This window comes from Rhinolophus ferrumequinum, chromosome 25, assembly GCF_004115265.2.
Source record: "Rhinolophus ferrumequinum isolate MPI-CBG mRhiFer1 chromosome 25, mRhiFer1_v1.p, whole genome shotgun sequence".
NCBI classification, from domain to species: Eukaryota; Metazoa; Chordata; class Mammalia; order Chiroptera; family Rhinolophidae; genus Rhinolophus; species Rhinolophus ferrumequinum.
This window is the reverse complement of record NC_046308.1, coordinates 19,640,396-19,661,543: the sequence shown is the minus strand read 5'-3', so window position 1 is coordinate 19,661,543 and position 21,148 is coordinate 19,640,396. Positions and strand designations below refer to the sequence as shown.

Sequence of the window (21,148 nt, the reverse complement as noted above, 5' to 3'; positions counted from 1 at the left end):
CCAGGCAGAACCATGGCAGATTATCTTATCTAATCCTCCAGACCATCTTGAAGCCTGGAATCCTCTTGCACATAAGGGCTCTCCTATCAGTTAGTGAACACTAACAGGGTGCAGCCTGTGTTCAAAGTCAGGGGAGGAAGGTTGGGGGCCCCTTGGGAATAAAGTCCTGAGGACCACCTAGAAGGTGGAACCAAGTTTATAAAAAGTTCCTCCATTTTGCTGGAAGGGGATCTTGGTGTTCCCTGAAACTTGCCCTGGGATGCGGGGTGGGGGCGCCTGCTTCCCCCAACTGAAATCTGTGCTCTGGGAGGGAAAGTGGCACCTCCTTGCCCCAGGTAGGGTGCGTCTTGGCGACTGGCCTTGGCAAAAACCCCAGAGGGGAGGAGAGCCCGGCGGGACAGGGCGGGGTGAAGCTAGCCCTCTCCCATCGGGGCGGGACAAACATTTGACGTACCCGGCAAAACCAGGAGCCCATGAGCACCACGAGTGGCAAAGCCAGGCACCCACGGGCACCATGAGCGGCAGAGTCGGGGACCTGAGCTCCCAGCAGCAGGAGGCGCTGGCCAGGGTGAGGGGCTTCGTGGTGGGGAGGCTTGGGGAGGGGCCGAGCAGCCAGACGCTGCCCACCTGGGCTGGAGCCTCTATCTGACGACTGAGGAGGGACCCTGGAGACTGCCTGTGTGCAGTTGCTGTGGCAGCTGTGTATAGAAACCCGGCAGGAGTCCTTCTCTGGGCAAATCCAGCTTTTCACTCCTGCCCGCTCCAGGCCCTTGTTCTCTGGTTGTGGGGAGAGGTGGGTGGGTGACCTGGCGCTGCCATCCATCCGGCTTCTGAGAAGCTTTGGGCAGACAGACTCCCAGATCTCCTGCCGAGATTGCAACACATTTGTTTGGTTTCTCTTTGGGCCTGTTGTCAATGTTTTCGTTAAAGGGAGATGGAGAAGTTTTTGGTGATTTCAAGACAGTACTGAAGGCCACACCTAGAAGTGTCAGGGCCATGGGGAAGGGCGAGCGTAGCCAAGTCTTAGGTGCCATAGCGTTAATTCGGTTTGCAGATGGCCAGGACAGTAAATTGGGACTTCAGGGTGGGGGATGGGGGTGGGTCACAGCCCTGCCTCACACTTTGGACCTGTGAAAGGGCAGCTTCAGACTTCTGGACAATGAGTTCTTTTTAGGCTCCTAACCTGGGGAAAACCTAAGGGTGCTCCAGGGAGGAATGAGAACCCCTGGTGAAGAGGGGTGGGGGGACCTGAGTGAATTCCTGGTGAACGAGAGAAGGGTCTCAGATGAATGATGGGGTCCCTGGTGAATTCCCAGGTAAAAGAGAAGGTTCCAGAAGCAGAGGGTCCCCCGATGAGGAGGCGTCCTCAGGTGAAGGACAGAAGGTCCCCTGGTGAACCCTCCCCTCCCCACTGGCAGTGGCCTCAGAGATGCCCCAGATACTAGGCTCCTAGGAGGGACTGGACACCTGGCCTTTGGGGGTGAATTATGATGGAGGTGCCTGTGGGCCAAAGAGCTTTAAACAATGTAAAAAGAGTTTATTCTTCTTTTTACCATTATTTAAAAGAAATGAATGCTATTTTTAAAATTAGGGAAAAAGAGAAAAGTAGGAAGGGGGAAAGGCCACTGACAGTCCCAGAGGTCTAGTCCTGGGAGCATTTCCTTCCCGCTTTTTCCTAAGTCTTGACCTCCTGTGGTCACACTGCCAGATGCTCCTTTCTCCACATGGCCTCATCCTAAGATGAGTTTTTCCTCCACGTTGCTCCAGGCCCTTCCCAGCACCTGCTTAGTGGCTTTCTCTTAGCTGATTGACATGTGCTCCAAGGGTGGAGTGGCCTCGAGATTGGAAGACGTGGACTCCTCCTGGCCTTGGAACTTCCTCACTCTGTTCCTGGGGAAGACCCCCCACCCCTTCGACCCCTCCTCCCCAGCCTCAATTCCTTCATCTGCAAAGCAGGGATATGACCTCTGCCCCTCCTGCTTCAGGTTCAAAGGAGGGAATCTGGTCCTCTGGAGGGGCTGAGTGGTGCAGTTATTGTTTCTCAGGTAGTGTCCGTCCCCTCCCCCTTGCCCCCCCAGAAAAAACTCTTCCTCAGGAGCACAGAGGTTACAGCTGGTCAATGTGAAAGAAGCTCCATTCCAGGTGTCTGTCCCAACTGGGGATTGTTACAGCAGTTGTCGTTGCTCGTGTTGTTAACACGGCAGATGTTTAAGTTGATTATTTATTTTTAATTGTGTGAGCAATACGTGAATACATTCTTATTTTAAACATCATTATGGTGCTAAAGCTTGTTTGATGGGTGGCTATCAAGACAGCTCCCATGGCTCCGCTGGCACCTGTTTCTAATTCCAAATTCTCAGTCACAGATTTCCCCAGCACACCCAGTCCCCCAGGCCTCACCGTTCGTTCCCTTCATCCTTACGGGAGTGGGGTCTCCTCTCTATGTCAAACCTGAGCCTCGGTTCCAAACCCAAATTCCTAGCGGCTTCCCCAAACTCTGCCAGTAGCAAAAGTTACCCCCAGCAGATCAGCCGCCCTCCTTCCCCCAGCTCCAACAGGGCCCCGATGAGGCAGCCCTGACCTCTCTTTCAGTCCCTACCTGCTGACCTTTGCTTTTGTTTCCACAAAGATTCCACTGTCCAGGACTCTGGGCAGTCCACTTTTGCTGAGTGCCCACATTTATGTGGCACCTGCTGCAAGCCAGGCCTGACGCTAAGTGCTTTACCTGCCCAAGTTCTTTTGATTGGCACAAGTTTATCATTATTCCCACTTCGCAGATGAGGAAACTGAGGTTCAGAGAGGTTAAGTAACTTGCTTCCAAATCCAGGCCCTCAAGATGCAGTATCAGGGGCAATATTCCCCAAATGCTCTGGTTGGCCTGCATGAAATTCGCCAGAGATCTGGGCAAAAATAGGGATGGCAGGGCCCCACCTCAGACCTATAGAATGATGGTCTTGGGGGGGCAGAGATCCTCCAAAGTTTGAGAAGGACTCAACTCTTCCTACCATGGTGGGCTGGGGGGGGAGGGGGTGGCCCATTCCCAGGTGGCAAAATGGCCCAGGCGGCTGCTGCTAACTGTGCCGTCCTCACCTGCAGGGTCCCTGGGCAGGGCTGACTGGCTGACTGAGGGTGGGACGAGCCGGGGATGGAATTGGAGGCCGGGGGATCGTGGGAGCCCTCTGACAATCATCTTCCCCACCCCCACCCCCCAGTTCCGGGGTAACCTCCAGGACCTGCTGCCGACCATGCCCAAAGCTGATGACTACTTCCTCCTGCGCTGGCTGCGAGGTAAGGCTGGCAGGTTCAGAGGTTTCTCAAGAGAAGGTGTGGAAGATTTGGGGAGACAGTGCCACAGAACGGTAAAGAACGCAAGCTCTGGAATGAGCCCATTTTGTGTTAGAATCTAAACTCCCCTTCAAATCGGCGTGGCACAAAATCTCCGCTGAGCCTCAATTTCTTAATCCACCTAAGGCTACCTCCCCACCAACTGTTGTGAGTGTTAAAGTAGAGGGTGTAATGTCTGGCATCAGGTGGGCACAGGGTCAACGTGAGGTTAGAGTTAACACCTGGGAAGTTCTCAGGGTGACAGGCCTGGACTGACCTTGAGTCAGATATCGCTAAACATGGTCTTCAGGACCTGCCTTTGGGTCTGTCTCTGGTGCCTTGAAGACAAGCTGTATTGTCCCCTTAGAGAATCTGGCACCAAGCAGGTGCCCAGCAAACACTTCAGGAAGTGGATGTAGAAGAGAAGTAGCTTCTAGGAATTGCTGCAACAGTGTAAAATTATTATAATAACAGAAACCACCTCAGGGCTTAGGGAAAATTCATTTCAACTCAGCACAGCCTATGGAATGAATTTTGAACTTGATAATCAAGGCAGAGCTGGTGGCCTTGGTGGTTTTTTTCTGGAGGTATCTCATGATCAAGGCAGAGGAAGCGTGATAGCATCTCAGGTCCCTTCCATTTGAAAATCTCTGATCCTGGATTTGATTGAAGGCCCATCACTACACTAATGCCTCAGTGAACCAATGAACAACAATCATGGCATTTCTAAAACAGAGTACCATGTTTTCAATTAAAGTGCATTTATTTTTTCAAAATAAGTGATCACAACAATGGCTACTGTTTACTGAGAATGTACCGTGAGCCAGGTAACATGCCAAGCACTTTATACACTTTGTCTCATGTTATTTTTTTAATAACTCTGAAAAAGATATTATTCCCATTTAACAGATTAAAAATCCTAAGGCTCAGAGAAGGTAAGTGACTTGCTCAAAGTTGCACAGCAAATAAAAGGACAAAACTAGAATTCAAGCCCAAGTCTGCCTGACTCTTCACTACCCCTAATTCTGAGGGGCTCTCTGCTCCCAGTGGGACGTCAAATATCACAAGCTAAACCAACCTCTGAGTTTTAAAAGTTCTGGAAACTGAAATCAAGGGCCCTCCAAAGTCATCTAGAGAATTAAAGATCACTGCATTTTAACAAACTTTCCAGACCCCCAATATATTCTTGGCGTGTCAGGAAAAGTCTTGGGACAACCCCTTATTTCCTCATGAGTTTCCAGAGAACGGCTCATTCTAGATCTGGCCTCAAGCCTCTTCTTACCTCGACTCTTCTTGCAGCTCAGAACTTTGACTTGAAGAAATCCGAGGACATGCTCCGGAAGGTAAGCCCTCGTTCTCGTCAGCATCCTGCCTTCCACAGGCTGTTCCCCAGGAATTAGAGACCAAGAGTGGGGACCCTGACCCTGTCCTGTTGTCATGTTTCTTCTTTCTTCCTCCTCGGATCCCTGTCTGCTTCAGACCCGGGTTCCCACAGCTCTCCTCCTGGCATCCCCACCCCCAGTGCCATGTCAGTAGAACCTGGGGATGCTCTGGCAGGATCTTGCTGACTGTGAGTGAGAGAACTGGCCTGATGTCCCCAGGTGCCCTCAAGGCCTTTGGGGCAGGCAGCCTTCAGGTCCTGCTGTGTCTCCACAGCACATGGAGTTCCGGAAGCAACAGGACCTGGACAACATCCTCACATGGCAGGCCTCAGAGGTGAGCATCACTCAGCATCCTCTAGGCCATCCGACTCCCCCCACTTCACTACCGCCAACCATGTCCAGCCACCTGACGGAGCAGGGACATGGCCCGGTGGGCTGGTTTGAATCAGTACCTCACCCCAGGTGGTCCAGCTGTATGACTCAGGTGGTCTGTGCGGCTACGACTATGAAGGCTGCCCCGTGTGGTTCGACTTAGTCGGGGCCCTGGACCCCAAGGGTCTCCTCCTGTCAGCTTCCAAGCAGGAACTGATCCGGAAGCGCATCAAAGCCTTTGAACTGCTTTTGAAGGAGTGTGAGCTACAGAGTCAGAAGGTGAGTGCCTGGCACAGGGGATCCTGTCCCTGCTTCCCCCCAGCCCAGCACTCCAGGCTCTCCTGGGACATGGCTTCTCCTCCAGTCACCCATCCACAAACATCTAACAGGTGCATGGCACTCTCTGCTGGCATGAGCCTAGAGTCACTAAAGCCCTTTCCCCTCTCCTCTGACCTGGAGTGATGCTGACCTCGGGTGCAGTGAACGCTCTCATTCTGTTTCCCGGTAACCCTGGGAACAGTGGAAGGTCAGCTTTACTTATGAAAAAGACATCCACTGATTGTAAATTGCATAACTGTAAACACCTGATGGGGGGAGCCATTGCTTTGGGTGTCCCTGAGAGCAGTGACCCTGGAAACCGGGCACATCCCTGTGGGTCCCTAGAAGCTACTATGGAGCTGCTTCAAAAAAAAGATTCAGTCCTGTGGGACATGGGGCTTCTAAGCCAAGAGGGACCCACACCCACCTTCGCAGATCTCCTCCTTGCCCCTAACTCTGTGTTTCTTGGCCTGTGTCCTTCAGAGTGAATCTAATGCCTTGTTGGTTTGAGTCTAAGTATATAATGAGCATAAGGAGAAGACTCCCAGAGGGAGCTGTTATGTCACTGTGGGATGCTTTGACGAATGGCTGACTCCACATGACATGCACAGAGCCTGTGTCCCCAGCAATTGGCACAGCGCTAAACACAAAGGACCTCCACAGAGATTTGTGGCAGGCATGAGAGATTTGTAAAGCACTGTATTTAGTTCCTGGTTTGAATAGATGTGTGTCTCTCAAACAAGATGGCTGGTATTATAGGTCAAAGCAGCGTCTTCCATGGCATGGATGTTCCCAACTGGAGCCAATGATTATGGTGATGACGATATTACTAATAATATCTGCTAATATTTACCGGGGACCAGTCACGTGCCAGGTACATGGGCTCATTGAGTCCTTACAGCAATTCTATTAGAGCCTGGAATTATCCCCATTTTACAAAAAAAAAAAAAAAAAAAAAATGAAGGCTCAGAGGGGTGAAAAGCCCACCCAAGGCCACACAGCCTGCCAGCGTAGCTCTGGCTTGCACACAGCTGTGTGACTACAGACACTGGCCGACGTAGTATACTACTGTACAGAAAGATGCCCACTGGACAACCAAGGATGTCTGTAGTTCCACGGTTAACTAATTCCAGGCAATAGTGTTGAACAAATAGTGTGATAAGGGCCACCGTGCCAGGGCTCAAATGCGGCACCTTGTCAGAGCTTAGATGGGTCCAATCTATTTGGAAAACACTGTGGGCAGCCAGGAGTGGAGGTGGCAGGAAGGTGGGAGTGGTGCCCAGGCCTCTCTAGCCAGGATCTTCCAACTAGAGCTGTTGTCTGACCTATAGACCTGTTCTGTCCCATGCAGCTGGGCAGGAAGATCGAGACGGCAGTGATTGTGTTTGACTTGGAGGGGCTGAGCCTGAAACACCTGTGGAAGCCAGCTGTGGAGGTCTACCAACAGGTAAGGTAAGCAGCTGGCTCAAGGACAGTAGGGAGCCACTGCCCACACCAGCTTCCGATTCATGGAGGACGGAGGATACCCCCCAGGGGGCCCACAGAGCAGCCAGTGAAGCTCCAAGGAGGAAGTGTGTCACAGAAGATGGGGTGGGTCAGGGAATAGCGGGGTAGAGGGCTCATCTCCACAACCTCAGAGGCCACCAAATCCAGGCAGGGATGTGGGAGCGTGGCCTAGACCAGACTCTTCTTAACTCCACAGTATTTTGCCCTCGTGGAAGCAAATTATCCTGAGACGATAAAGCACTTACTTGTTGTTCGAGGTGAGGATGACTGGTGGGGGGTGGAGTGGGGAATGTGGCGGAGAGTGGGTAAGCCGCTGAGTTCAAGGCTTCTCAAAGCATCTTTTGTGAAGAATGTTTGTTTGTTTGTTTGTTTGTATTTGTTTGTTTTGAGCTCAGTCCTTCATAGACTGATAACTTTTGGAATATACAAAAGCATGTGCAGCAATGTCAAATAAGTTATAAGTTTCTAAATGTTTACTATTATTTTCTTTACTTATCTGAGTGGGCTGGTAACAGATGGTCCATGGACCACATAGGTTGGTGGGCATACTTTGAGCAGGAATGGTCCCTGTCTGTGACAGGGGTATAGCGAAGGGGTCCCTGCGTGTGCTCCAGGTCAGATGATCTGGCTTCCAATCCAGCTAGCTCTGTGACTTTGAGCAAATCTATTGAACCTCACTGAGTCTCAGTTTTCCCATTCCATGAAATGGAGATGTAATGACACCTTCTCATAAGACAGCTGTGAGATTAAATGAGACAGTCTGTGGAGAAGGCGTAGCACAGAGCCTGGCCCACAGAAAGCTCCCAGTAAGCATGAACAATTCAGATGGGCCATGAGGTCCCACCTACTTGCACCCAAGAGGATTCCAAGTCAACCTGGGAAAAACTGGAGAGTGGAAACGAAGAGGCACCACGGGGGAGTCCACACTGCCAAAACCCTATAGCTGAACAGGGGAGGCAACCATTTATTGAGACTCAGGCACTGTGCCAAGTATTATGGATATAGTGTTTAATTTAATCTCCATTTTATAGTTAACAGCACTAAGACTCAGAGAGGGTGAGTAACTAGCTGAAGGTCACACAGCAAGTGGCAGAATCTAGATCTGCCTAACTCCTGTCCAGCCCATGCCCTTGGGCATGACTTCATCCAAGTCCTGTCTGGTGTGGCTTCCCCAGGGAGTTTCATGTGTTTCAGCCCCCAGGCTGTTCCCTGTGGCCTTCAACTTGGTCAAGTCATTCTTGACTGAAGTGACTCAAAAGAAGATAGTCATTCTAGGAGGTGAGTGACTTGACCTGCTGGCTGTGCCCATCTCCTCATCTGCCCAGGAATCAGAAGTCAGTGCTCAAGGCCCCATTTTACCCTGGCTCGTCTTCTTTACTGAGGTGCTGACCTTGGCTTGACACATGTCAGCCTTTGTCCACTCAGGCAAGGTTTTGGGCCCTGAATGGCCATGTAAAGCTCTTGGGTACTCTCAGGAGTAGGCACCCAGGGAGCAAGCCAAAAACACATCAGATCCCCTCCCAGGGCTTGGCTCCCTCTGCCTCTGGCAGCCTTCCTGAGTCCCGGCGGAGCCCTCACTGTTACTCCCACAGGCAACTGGAAGCAGGAGATATCAAAGTTCATCAGCCCCGACCAGATACCCATGGAGTATGGGGGGACCATGACTGACCCCGATGGCAACCCCAAGTGCCTGACCAAGGTACAGGGTGTCCAGCAGTCGGGGAGGGAGGGGCGATGGCCATGGTCCCACTCACCCACCCTCACCCACAGATCAACTACGGGGGCGAGGTGCCCAAGAGCTACTACCTGCACAACCAGGTGAGGGTGCAGTATGAGCACACGGCGACCGTGGGCCGCGGCTCCTCCCTGCAGGTGGATAACGAGATCCTGTTCCCAGGCTGTGTGCTCAGGTAGGGATGGTGGCCACTCACACCTGGGCACAGCTGGGAGGGGCCCGGAGCCCAGGCAGGTGGTCATCAGAACAGCCCTGTCACCTGCAGGTGGCAGTTTGCATCAGATGGAGCAGACATCGGCTTTGGGGTTTTCCTGAAGACCAAGCAGGGGGAGCGGCAGCGGGTAGGGGACATGACGGAGGTGCTGTCCAGCCAGCGCTACAACGCCCACATGGTGCCAGAGGATGGGAGCCTCACCTGCCACGAGCCTGGCGTCTGTAAGAGCCGCAGGGTTCACTGGAGTTGTTTTCTTCCTCCTGGCAGAGAAATGAGCTGACGTGTGTTGCCAGTCTGGCTTCTCTCTTTCCCCTCTACTTCCAGCTCTCAGGGAGAGCATGGGGGTCTGTGCATGCTCCTAGATCCCATGGGTGCCACAGGCATTGGCTTGGGGTGTTGGATCTGATGAGTGGCCCTCGGTGTGGGTACAAAGGCAGAGACACATTGTGGAAAGCAAGACTTACAGCCCCGGGCTGCAGAATCAGAGGCCAGGAAGCCCCTACACTGGGCTGGACAGGTACAAAACAGCCATGGTCTTAGCTTCAGGGGTCCCAGCCTGCCCAGATGCGTGGACCACCCCACTCTGGGCATCCTGAAGAGATGAATCTTCCAGGTGTTTATCCTTCCTTCCCCAGCTACCCAGACCAAATACAGTGTGGTCAGTGTTACGAGAAACAGCACTGCCCAGCAAATCTGCGGAGCTCCCATCTTTACCGGGAAGGGAGCTAGAAGAAGGGGGACCCATGCTTGATTTCCTCTGGAGAAGGAGAACAAGTTTTACTAATGCTTACTAATACATCTCCAGTTCACCTTTGTGGAAAGGGAGAATTAGGAGAGTGGAGACAGAAACTGGATGACTCCACACGTCCCAGAGTCCACATTGGACCTTGGCATTGAAGGACATGCCTTCTACGAAAGGCTTGATGAAAACATGGTTTATGGAACTCAGCCTTCTCCTCTGGGGAAAGCAGAGCTCCTCTCTAGGTTGGAGCATCAAGATAAGGGAATCCTAGTCCCTGCCCTCCCTTGCTCTGTAATCAGTGGAAAGTCATCGACGTCTCTAAGCCTCATCCATGTAATGGGGTGAGAGTACCTTCCATGGGCTGCCCTGCGGATTCAGGGAGCTCTGAGTGCTGACGTAATGCCTGGCACCTAGAAGGGGCTGAGGCCTGCTGGGGGGTGTTATTAGTCCTTTAGTGAACACAGGCCTCATCCAAAGAGATGGCTGTGGGCAATGGGCTGGGGACGGGACAGTGGCTGACCCTCCAGCCTCACCCACAGTCCTGGGAGGCACCAGGTGTGCAGACGGGCTGTACTCGAGTTGCCTGATTCCTTCTCCGTCCTTGTAGATGTCCTGCGCTTCGACAACACCTACAGCCTGATACACGCCAAGAAGGTCAGCTATACTGTGGAGGTGTTGCTCCCCGACAAGGCCTCTGAGGAGAAGATTCATGGTCTTGAGACAACAGGATCGTCTCCAGCACAATGAAGATGCTGGCTGCCTCTGTGTCCGTGCTCTCCAATTCCCTTGCACCCCTCTCCCTGGCCCCTCCTCTCCCAGGGAGGGTGGTACTGGAGGTGACCTCAGAGATCACTCACCCCATATCGCCATCTCAGCTCCTCATGGGCCCACCTGGCACAATAGCCAAGCAGGAAGGAGACACCCAGTGCATAAGCCACCCAGAGGATTCAGACAAGCATCTTATTCCCTGTTCACAGAGAATGAGAACCCTGAGGATGAACCAGCATCCACTGAGGAAGGGTCCTGACTACAGAAGCTGCCCTGTATCCCTCCTGACAAGGTCCACCTGTCCCAAGACTCACCCATGCCTGGTATCCCGGCTTGGGGGCACATACCGGGGGTGCCAAAACATGTATACCGATTGACACTTTGGTCAACATTGCTCAAGCAGTAGTTTGCCATCATCAGAAGTGTCTGGACGCTGATGGTAACCACTTTGAACACCTCTTGTAATTGCAGAAGTCAAACGTGACTTGTATTCATCTTTTGTTATCGGTCTATATTGAGTATTACAATTTTAATAGTTTTTTCTTTCTTAAAATGTGTATACATTTTTTTTGGCACCCTCAGTACATGAGCCCTCAGCCTTGCAGGGAGCACAGCTTCAGGCCCTAAGAGCAGGCCCTAAATGCAGGCCCATTATCTGCATGTAACTGGAGCAAGGTGGACCGTGGAGAGTGGAGCTGCCGTCCCAGGGTGCTCGTCTCAGTCTCTGACTTTCTTCTTGGAGAACCATCCAGCTTTTCCTCCACCTTTGTGTCTCCCCAAGGCGGCAGCTGAAGGTCGGCTGCCAACCCTACCATGTGACCCAGCAACTGGCCAGTGATGGCATCTATTTCTCCAAAGCTGGCTCTCCTTGTGCCCACAGCCCACAGTCAGGACTGTCACCTGCTTTGCTGGGTGGCCTGCACCCAACAGAGCAGAACTTGCCCTGGAATGAGCTGAGGAAGCCGCCAAGCTGGGTGTGGCTCTGCGGGTTGATTGCAAGTGGCAACGAAGCTATTGAAGGGGGCCTGTGAGCGCAGCCTGTGCTACCCTTCCCCTCACCACCCTACCCCCTGCCTTCTGGCTGGCCAAGTCAGTGGCCTGACCACGGGGTGGCTTGGCCCCTGGCCCTGGATCCCTGCCCACGAGCTCCTTGTTTGTCCTCTGTACTGCTGTCCCAGAGGGAAAGGAATGCTGTCTATCCAGTTGATGTCTCTGCAATGAGTGGTCCAATGTCCCTATAAAAAGGGTTTTCCCTGCAAAGCATTAGCATTCTGGCTGCCAAGGCCCTTCCCAGAGACTGGAAGCCTCAGCAGACTCACTGTCCAGCCAGAAGCTGGACTCCGGCCTTTTTCCCGCCCTCAGATTCTGTGATTTCATTTTCTCCAGTTCATAAGAGGTTTCTCAAACTCCCAGGACCTATTTTTGGCAAGAAAATTATAAAACTTGGGAAGGTAGGAGTCTTCAGGTGAGCTACGTTAGGTCCTTGGGGCCGCCAGCCCCTCCACCTGTGGCAGCTGTATCATTCATGGTTTAGCACAGAGTCTGAAAAAGAGCTCTGATGCTATCAAAAGTAAACTAACTAAGTGAAACAAAATGCCGAAAGCCAGTGCCTTGAGGCACTCTTGGTCCAGAAGAGTGAGTAGTTTGGCAAGAAAAAAAAAATTGTGCCAATATCAAGAAGGCAGTCTGGGGCTGTCAGGCAAAACTCACAGGACATCCCCCTGTTCCAGGGCTGCTCCCATATCACAGATGTGTCAGGCTTTCCCACCACCCGTATGGCACTGTGTGGTCACCCTCCACACGGCCTCCCCAGACGCAGCCCCTGATGCCCTGAGCTGTCCCAGAGCCATCTTCCCACTGCCCTTGGCAGGCTATGGAGAGTATGACCAGCTGGGGCTGGGAAGACCCAGTGCCAGGTTTCACTGGGCCATGGCAGAGCCTTCATGCCCTCTGCTTAAGAGCAGGGGGTTCATGGACTTGAACCCTGACCCTGGTCTTTCTAACCATCCACAGCTGATTTTCCACCATCAGCACAGCCTCATCTCGTTTCCTTGAAAGTACTAAGGGGGTGGGGGGCGGCCCGCTGGCTCAGGTGGCTGGAGCACCGTGCTCCCAAGCTGTGCCATCCACGAGAGCGGGGCTGCCGTGAGCAGCAGGAGGCTGGTGTGAGCTACCGAAGAAATAGCCCAGGGCGGGGCTGTCTTGCCCCAAGTTTGTTTCTTTGTAAATCCAATTATTCATCAATTTTTAATGAGTATCTGTCTAGTACCAGGCACTGCAGGCCCTGGGGATACCAGGGTCCCTGGTCTGACCAGACTCTGCTAGCAGTAAGGTCGCCTGTATTGAGAGAAGTGACTCTGATGATCTATTATTGAGTGGCATGTCGTCACCACATGTGCTTGGAGGGGCAGGAGCCAAATTCTGGGGGCGCATCCGGCAAAGAAACCCAGAGGTGCTTTGCCCAAGGAAGGGGCCCCTGAAAGAAGAACAACAGCATGTGTGGGGGTGACCATGTGTGAGCAAGCCTTCCAGACTGAGGCATGGGGCAAGGGTGGCAGTGGGGTGTTTGAGGCTGGAGGAAAGCCAGGAGGGCGCTGGGTGACACTGGTAACAGCTGGCTGATGCTTATTATTTCTTTGTGAAAAACTGTGCACACTTAGTTGTTAATAAAGCTGTTTTATAAAGCAGGTTACAAAACAGTCTGTTGTTTGTCAGGAAAGAATGGCAAAATCTTGGCAGAAGGCCACAGATCAAAACTCTTGCTCAAAATGAGGTGTTTAGAAATACCCATGCTTTATCTGTCCAGAGGAATGGAGGCTGGGCCAGGACTTCCTGGTCCGTTTCCTCACTGGAAAGACCCCAGATATTCCAAAGGAGGCTGAAGGGATTAAAGGAAACCTATATGGGTGTTTTGAGTGCAGGTGGAAAGCTTCCCTGCCCCCAAATCTCCACCCAAGTCCAGCTCACCTTCCAAGAGCCAGGCTGGAGGGAGACACCACTGTGGGACAGTCACAGCACCCAGAGCCGGTCTTTACCAGAGCCCCATGGCACAGCACTCCACAGTTTGCACATCCCCTTTATAGGCAACCCTGAAGCAGACAGATTATAGCCCCATTTTTCAGGCCAGGAAACCAAGGCTCATGATGGGGAGTGCCTTGAACAAAGGCTCAGTTTCCAATGGCAGAGGTAGAGACAGCACCCAGGTTTGCTGCCAGTGGTGCCCCTACCCTGCCACTCAGGAAAAGAGAGGGCAAATGGGCCCCGCTAGGGAGAGCCAGCCTGAGACAGGTGGCACACTGTGGGTCAGAGCAAGGTGCTAGCTTCCTGGGGTGAGGGGAGGGCCCAGAGTCTGGAGAAAGTTGCTCGGGCATCTGTGCCTTTCAGTGAGATGTGACGGTGCCAGCTCCCCTGCACACCTACTGTGTGCCAGGCCTGAGCTGAAGAAGGAAACATCATCCCCCGTTTACAGATGAAGAGAGCGAGGCTCACGGCAGAAAGTAAGTTGTCACATCCCACAACAAAGAGAAGGAGGTCAGACGTGAATCTGGATCCATTATCTATCCAGATAGCATGAGAGCTTAATGAGCACACTCGGTGGCCGGGCTTCACACTTGGTGACCTCACAGAGGAGGCACAGAATCAGGAGGCTGCTGTGCCAGGCCTGAGCTGAGTGGCCCTCAGGTGACATCCATCTTCAACCACCAGGGGACGCCATTGGGCCAACCATGCCTCTGTGCCCCGTGGAAACATAAACAGGGCTCCCAGCTTCCAGCTCCAAAAGGGCAGCTTTGCAGGGTTGAGGCCCTGATACGCCAAGTCCACCAGGCCCAGGCTGTTTGTGGGGCCGTCTAGTGTGACAGAAAGAGGTGGTCCGATCTGGGTTCAGATCCTGCCTCTGCAGTTTGCTGGCTTGCTTTCTGAATACCCTGAACCCCATCTTCCTCCCCTAGGCCACTGCCTCAATCAGGGCCTCCACCTTGGATTGTTAGAAAGGAGTCCATGAGTCCCCCTGCGCCCATCCTACCCCCTCCGGTCCTGACTCCACAGGGCAGCCAGAAAAATCTTTCTGAAATGAAAATCTGATCACACCACACCCTGTATAAGCTTTTCAGTGGTTCCCCATTTCCCCCAGGGAAAGGCCAGTCTCTTTGGTGGCTTACAAGGCCTTTTGTGACCTAGCCACAACACCCCCATTCCAGTGTCACCCAATGATCTGAATTCACCAATTCATGAAGTTCCTTCCTGCCTCCCTACCTTTGCTCAAGCCACACCCTCAGCTTAGGACTCCCTTCCCAATCTTGTTCTGTACACCCTCAAAGCCCCTGGAGCCCTTTTCTAGAAGGCCTTCCCTAACCTCCTTCTGCACCCAGCCCCTCGCAGTTAGGGTCCCTTCTCCAAGCTCTCAGAGCAACGGGACCAGTGCTCATCACACAATAGAGTCATCATTTGCCTGTATCTGTCTCCTATTCACCCCCGTCACCAGTCTAGGCTGCACTCCCAAGATGCCTACTAAAGCCTTACAAAAAATAATAGATGCCATTTACTGAGCACCTATGTAGGCCTGCTGCCCTACCTACGCTACCCTGCTTAATCTTCAAGACAGTGTGGACAAAAAAGGGGCCACATACTAAACCTGAAAAGCTCAGGGGAGGCCTGCATGGCCGGCCTTACAAACTCAGAGATCAAAAGTCTGAACATCAAAATTCCTAACATAAAGCGAGTTACGGAGTTATGGCCGGTAGTCACACCCTAGGCCTGTAGCTTTCTTGACAAAGGTCAGTCTTTACCTTAAGTGAGCTTGTCTATTGTCTTTTTGCATCTAAGATAACATACCTTTGAAATGTCAGAGTAATCTCTTGTCCAGACCCCTCCGAGCACAACCTCCACACCAGGGCAAGCGACCACAGAACCCCTCACTGTTACCTTATTCCCCAAATACCATCTCCATGTGTCGTAAATATGTATTATTAACTACATTGTTCCCATCAATGTAAAAGTACTATGTATCTCACCATTCTACTTTTTATCCAATCCCAGAGGTTCCCCTCCCCCGCTTGCTTTCTCCTGCCTCCTTAATCTACCACCAATGGATTTCATGTAACCCTTCTTACATCTCCTCCTTTTATTCTAATGTATAAAATAAGCTGCAAACCTACCATTCTCCAGAGCATTTTCTCACTCTGTTGAGATTTTGCTTCCCAGCAATTGTCATCAGTTTGGCTCAAAAAAACTTAGAAAAATTCTCTACAGGTTTGGATGTTTCTCACGTTGACGACAGCTTTGTGAAATAAATATAATCATCCCTGTTTTATAGGGGAGGATAGTAAGGCTCAGAGACACAGTCATTTGTTCAGCTAGGATTGGAATTCAAGGTGTCTGACTCGAGAGCTATGTGCCTCCCTGTAAAAAACTAAATATAAGAGCTAAAACCATAAAACTCTCCAAAGAAACCATGGAGGTAAATCTTTGTGACCTTGGATTTGGCGATGTTTTCCTAGATATGATACCAAAAGCACAAGCAACCGAAGAAAAAGTAGGTAAGTCAGACTACATCAAATTTAGAACTTCTGTCCACCAAAAGACACTAAAGAAAGTGAAAAGACAATCCACAGAATGGAAGAAACTATTTGCAAATTATGTATCTGATAAGGGATTAATATCCAGAATATATAATTTTTACAAGTCAACAATAAAAAGACAAATAGCACAATTTCAAAACAGATAGACATTTTAAACATTTGAACAGACATTTCTCAATAGAAAATGTACAAATGGCCAATAAGCACATGAAAAGATGCTCAGCTAGTCATTAGGTAAATGCAATTCAAAACCACAATGAGATACCACTTGACACCCACTAGGATGGCTATAATAATTTATAAAAGAAAACAGAAAATAAATGTTGGTGAGGGTGTGAAGAAATTAGAGCCCTCAAACATCACTAGTGGGAATGTAAAGTGGTGCTGCCACTTTGGAAAACAGTTTGGCAGTTCCTCAAAAACGGTAAACATAAAATGACTATATGAGCTAACAATTCCACTCCTAAGGATATACGAGGTATGACAATTAAGTTCATGAACTCATCCTAGAAAAAGTGCTACATACCTCATTGCTGAATATCACTACGATCACCTTCGAAGTACTCCCCTTGGGAAGCTGTGCACCGACCTCAGTGCCTAGTCCACCGTTCAAAGCAATTTTGGAACTCTTTTTCTAGAATGGCCATCAGAGCTGTCATCATATTACCCTTGATGTTCTGAATGTCATCAAAATGTCTTCCTTTCAATATTTCCTTTATCTTCGGGTAAAGAAAGAAGTCATGGGGGACCGATCAGGTGAGTAGGGAGGGTGTTCCAATACAGTTATTTGTTTACTGGCTAAAAACTCCCTCGCAGACAGTGCCGTGTGAGCTGGTGCATTGTTGTGATGCAAGAGCCATGAATTGTTGACGAAAAGTTCAGGTTGTCTAACTTTTTCTTCCTTCCTTCCTTCCTTCCTTCCTTCCTTCCTTCCTTCCTTCCTTCCTTCCTTCCTTCCTTCCTTTCTTTCAGTTTATTGGGGTGACAATTGTTAGGAATCATCTAACTTTTTAATGCAGCCTTTCAGCACTTCCAAATAGTAAACTTGGTTAACTGTTTGTCCAGTTGGTACAAATTCATAATGAATAATCCCTCTGATATCAAAACAAGGTTAACAACATCGTTGCACCAAGTTCACGAACTTAATTGTCAGGTGTCGTATATACACAAGAGAATTGAAAACGTACGTTTCCACAAAAACTTGTACAAAAAAATGTTCATCACAGCATTATTCATAATAGCTAAAAAGTGTTAACCAACCAAATGCCTATCAACCAATGAATGGATAAACAAAATGTGATACATATATCCATACAAAAGGATATTATTCAGCCATAAAAAGGAAGGAAGCACTGACACACGCTACAACATGGATGAACCTTGAAAACATGCTGAGTGAAAGAAGCCAAACACCAAAGATCACGTACTACATGATTCTTTTCAGATAACACATCCAGAATATGGAAATCTATAGAGATAGAAAGTAGATTAGTGCTTGCCGGAGGCTTGCTCAGGGGAGCAGAAAATGGGCAGTGACTGCTAATGGGTACAGGGATTTTGCGGGGTGATGAAAATGTTCTGTAATTAGATGGTGGTGACAGTTGCACAACCTTTGAATATAGTAAAAATCACTGAGTTGTACACTTTAAGAATGGTGAATGTATGGTATGTGAAATATATCACACAAATTTTTTTCATTAGAAAATAAGGAAATGAAACTGCCCAAGGGTAAAAGATGGAACGCTGAGTCTCCCAGGGTGCTACCCAGAGCAGCACCGGGACTCTGGTGAAGCATCCCTCCACCAACTCCCTTTTTATCTCCCCTCTTTAGGCCACCCCCACCTCAGCTTACTGTGGTCTGAACCACCCCACTCACACACTGGCCTCTTCTCAGCAATGCTCACGCCATGCCCGGCCCCCGGGCCCCCTCTGTAGCCACCCCACTGGTTCTGGTATGACCCATGTAAGGGGAGGCAGACAGGAACGTGCCAAGCAGTGGGGCCATAGGAACCATGTCCTAGTAACCGCCTGGAAGGAAAGGTTCCAGGGTGTGGCGTGGGCGGCCCTGTCTAACTCCTGTGGTTGTTTACTTATGTCATGATTGTCACCATGGTCCCCTGAAAGCTTGGCAAACTAACAGCTAAACACAATCTTGGAGAAAATGTGTACTGTGCGTGGGTGTGGGGCTGCTCCTGTGCTAGGGCCTTTGTTTTCGGGAAGGGAAATTAATTCCGGTGGCCTCAAGACACTTGTAGACCTAGGGTACACACAATGATGATTCAGACCATTTATTCAACACTTACGATGTTCCAGACACAATGTTAAGCTCTCCAAGGGAAGGCTGGGCTGGGTTATGGTTCCAGAGTCAGATAAGCTTGGGTTCAAACCCTGACTCCCCCTTTGCTGGCTGTGTGACCTCAGAAAAGTTTCTTAATCTCTCTGGTCTTCCATTTCTTTGATTGTAAAATGGGGAGATCCCTACCTGATTCCAAATGGTTTGATAATGATGTAACACTCTCAGCACAGAGGAAATGCTCAACAAATGGGAGACTGTGTGCTCTGTGTGGGCAGCGACCTAATCCATCTTGGTAACTGTTCCTCCACACCCTTTTCACTTTCCCACCTCCACACATTTGCCTATGCCATCACCTCCACTTGGGATGCCCTTGCCTCTCCTCCGATCTCAACTAATCAACATACTCCCTTCCTTCTGGCTCAAATGCCCCTGCATCCTCTTAGGCTGACTTCCGTGCCTAGGTCCTCTCCCTGATTAGGGTGGAAGCTTCTGGAACCAAGACTGTGGAACAGCCTAACAGTACAACAGCAGAGTGGTTAATTTCGTGGATTTTACGCTGGCTAAGTTACTTAACTTCTCTGTACCTCAGTTTACTTGTCTGGAAAATGGGCATAATAATGGTACTTAATCCGAGGGGTCTTCTGAGATTTAAATGAGATAATGCATTTAGTATGGGGCCTGGCATATAATATGCCTTCAGCAAATGCAGTAGACCTGCGCTGTCCAATATGGAAGCCACAAGCCACCTGGGGCAATTTAAAGTCAAATTAATCACAATTCAAATCAGTTCAAACTGGAGTTCCTCAGTCTTACTAACCATAATTCACACATGACTAGCGGCTGCCAGATTTGTCCAAGGACAGTCTCGATGTAGAACATTTCCACCATCGCAGAAAGTTCTATTGAATGGCTCTGTAGACGATGATAATCTGCGCACACAGTAGGTGCTCTGTGCCTATTTGTGGTCTGGATCACAAAAAGCACAGGTCCTGGGAAGACCCCCAAACCCTCCTCCTGGCCCTCCCTGCCCAGCCTCTAATGTCCCCAGAAGTAACAGAGGCACCCCACATTAGAGGGATTAGGGTGAGAAAGGAGACTGGTGAGAAACAGGCAGGATTAGGGCCTAATAAGAGGGCAGGGGAGGAACCAGATCTCCACAAGCTGCCAGTCCGGCAGGAAGTGAATGTGGACAGCAGCCAGGAGTTTGCAGAAAGAGGCCGGAATGTGAAGTGGGGCAGGACTGGGGTGTGGAGAGTTATCTAACTGTTCCTGAGTACCTGTGGCAGGTGCCTCACACAGAGGGAAATGGCCCCTCCTTCTCCTTCTGGACCCAACCCTATCAGGGGCCCAGAGCAAGAAAGGTATCCAGCACTAACTCACATCAGGTGGTCTAAAGAGGCCCCGAGATAGCCCAGAGGTGGGGACCCAGGATGCCCTAGGGGTAGGGGGACCTAGGAGAGCCCTGGGCAGAGTGGCTTGGGCTAGCCCAGTTGCTGGGGCCAAGACTAGCCCAGGGGTGGTTTCAGCCCACACAGAACGCTCAAGGCCTGGAAAATGTGGCCACATGGACGTGCTGTGGTCTTAAGCTGATGCACTTTTAATTTCTTAATAGGCAGTTGTTGACAACATGGCCTCTGCCCTCTTGGAGCGTCTGACCGCTGGGGGAAAATAATCCCTTAGATGTGCATGCATGACCCTATATGTCTCATTAGATCTTTCTGCTAACCGTGTAAAGAGGACAGGGCAACTGTTGACCGCCCCATTTTATCAACGAGGCAAGTGACACTCTGAGATGTCATCTTAAAAGGGAAGTCTTATGGGAAAGTGGAACATCAGCCAATATTACAAATCAAAGGACGGGGGACCTTCTGGGCTTTTCTCATCACCTCGCATAGATGGTGGATACCCCTCATTAATCGTGTGTTTAAAATTCCAAGAAACATCCTCCCTGCCCCAAGGCCATCAACATGCCCCACTTCTCCCTTAGGGCCCAGGTGATGCAGGATTCTGGACAAGACCTCAGCAATGAGAAGGGAGGGCTGCAGGGTGGGGGGCTGCTCAGCCCTTCCCCATGTTGAAAGTGCAGGGCCAGCACTGCACGATAAAATTTGAAAGACATCAGGAAAAGTGCTGTTGGCCCTATGGAGAAAACAAATCTTCAGCAAAGACACTTGAATTCCATTTTTCTGTCCCAGCCTGTCACTTCTTGAATATGGACACTTGTTGCAAAAGAATATGAGCCTCGGGCAGCTGGTTTGCCCAGTGGTTAGAGCGCGGTGCTCATAACACCAAGGTCGCCGTTTCAATTCCCACATGGGCCAGTGAGCTTCGACCTCCACAGCTAGACTGAAAAACAACGACTTGCCATGGAACTGATGGGTCCTGGAAAACACACACACTGTTCCCCAATTAAAAAAAAATAAAAATTAAACCAATGTCTCTCATGTTCAACAGACCACCTGTTAAAAAAAAAAAAAAAAAAGAATATGAGCCTCCCACCCTGACAAAGTGAATGAACTGTTGTTTATTAGACCAAGTCCCTGATCCCTATCTGTCAGAGCTGGATGGGAGCCTAGGTGTAGAATCCCTTCATTAGTGAGATGGGGAAACTGAGGCTGGGAGAGAAAGGGTGCCTGCAGGGAGCAGTCCTCACTCCCCTTGAAATCCCCTCTTCTCTGGGCCAGTGACCTCTGGAGGCCTGGGAACACTCATGGGAGTTCTGTAAGCACTCAGCCTGGGCTCCCACACCATGGGGGGAGGCGAGCTTCATTTCCTCCCAGCCTCCTCCACCCAGCACACCCTCCCATACCGGCCTACCCCTCAGACCTGCCCCAGAGCCAAACACAGGACCTCACTTAATCCCAATTATGTAATATGCAATTCAACGGTTGGCCAAGGAGGAGGTCCTGGAG

At 50.5% G+C, this 21,148-nt stretch overlaps 1 protein-coding gene across 2 annotated transcripts; it reads left to right on the top strand.

Moving 5' to 3' along the window:
* The first annotated feature begins 453 nt into the window (after positions 1 to 453).
* On the top strand, positions 454 to 10,829 carry LOC117017653 (SEC14-like protein 4). 2 transcript variants are annotated; one of them, XM_033098120.1, is made up of 13 exons: positions 454 to 568; positions 3,213 to 3,288; positions 4,624 to 4,667; positions 4,981 to 5,040; positions 5,169 to 5,357; positions 6,748 to 6,843; positions 7,099 to 7,159; positions 8,097 to 8,180; positions 8,495 to 8,601; positions 8,673 to 8,812; positions 8,903 to 9,072; positions 10,201 to 10,359; positions 10,571 to 10,829. In XM_033098120.1, exons 1-12 carry the CDS (start codon positions 515 to 517, stop codon positions 10,338 to 10,340), a joined length of 1,221 nt encoding a protein of 406 aa, XP_032954011.1. In that variant the 5' UTR covers positions 454 to 514; the 3' UTR covers positions 10,341 to 10,359; positions 10,571 to 10,829. The 2 variants fall into 2 exon arrangements, with proteins under 2 accessions (XP_032954011.1, XP_032954010.1); XM_033098119.1 differs by having other exon boundaries at positions 10,201 to 10,829.
* The last annotated feature ends 10,319 nt before the right edge of the window (positions 10,830 to 21,148 follow it).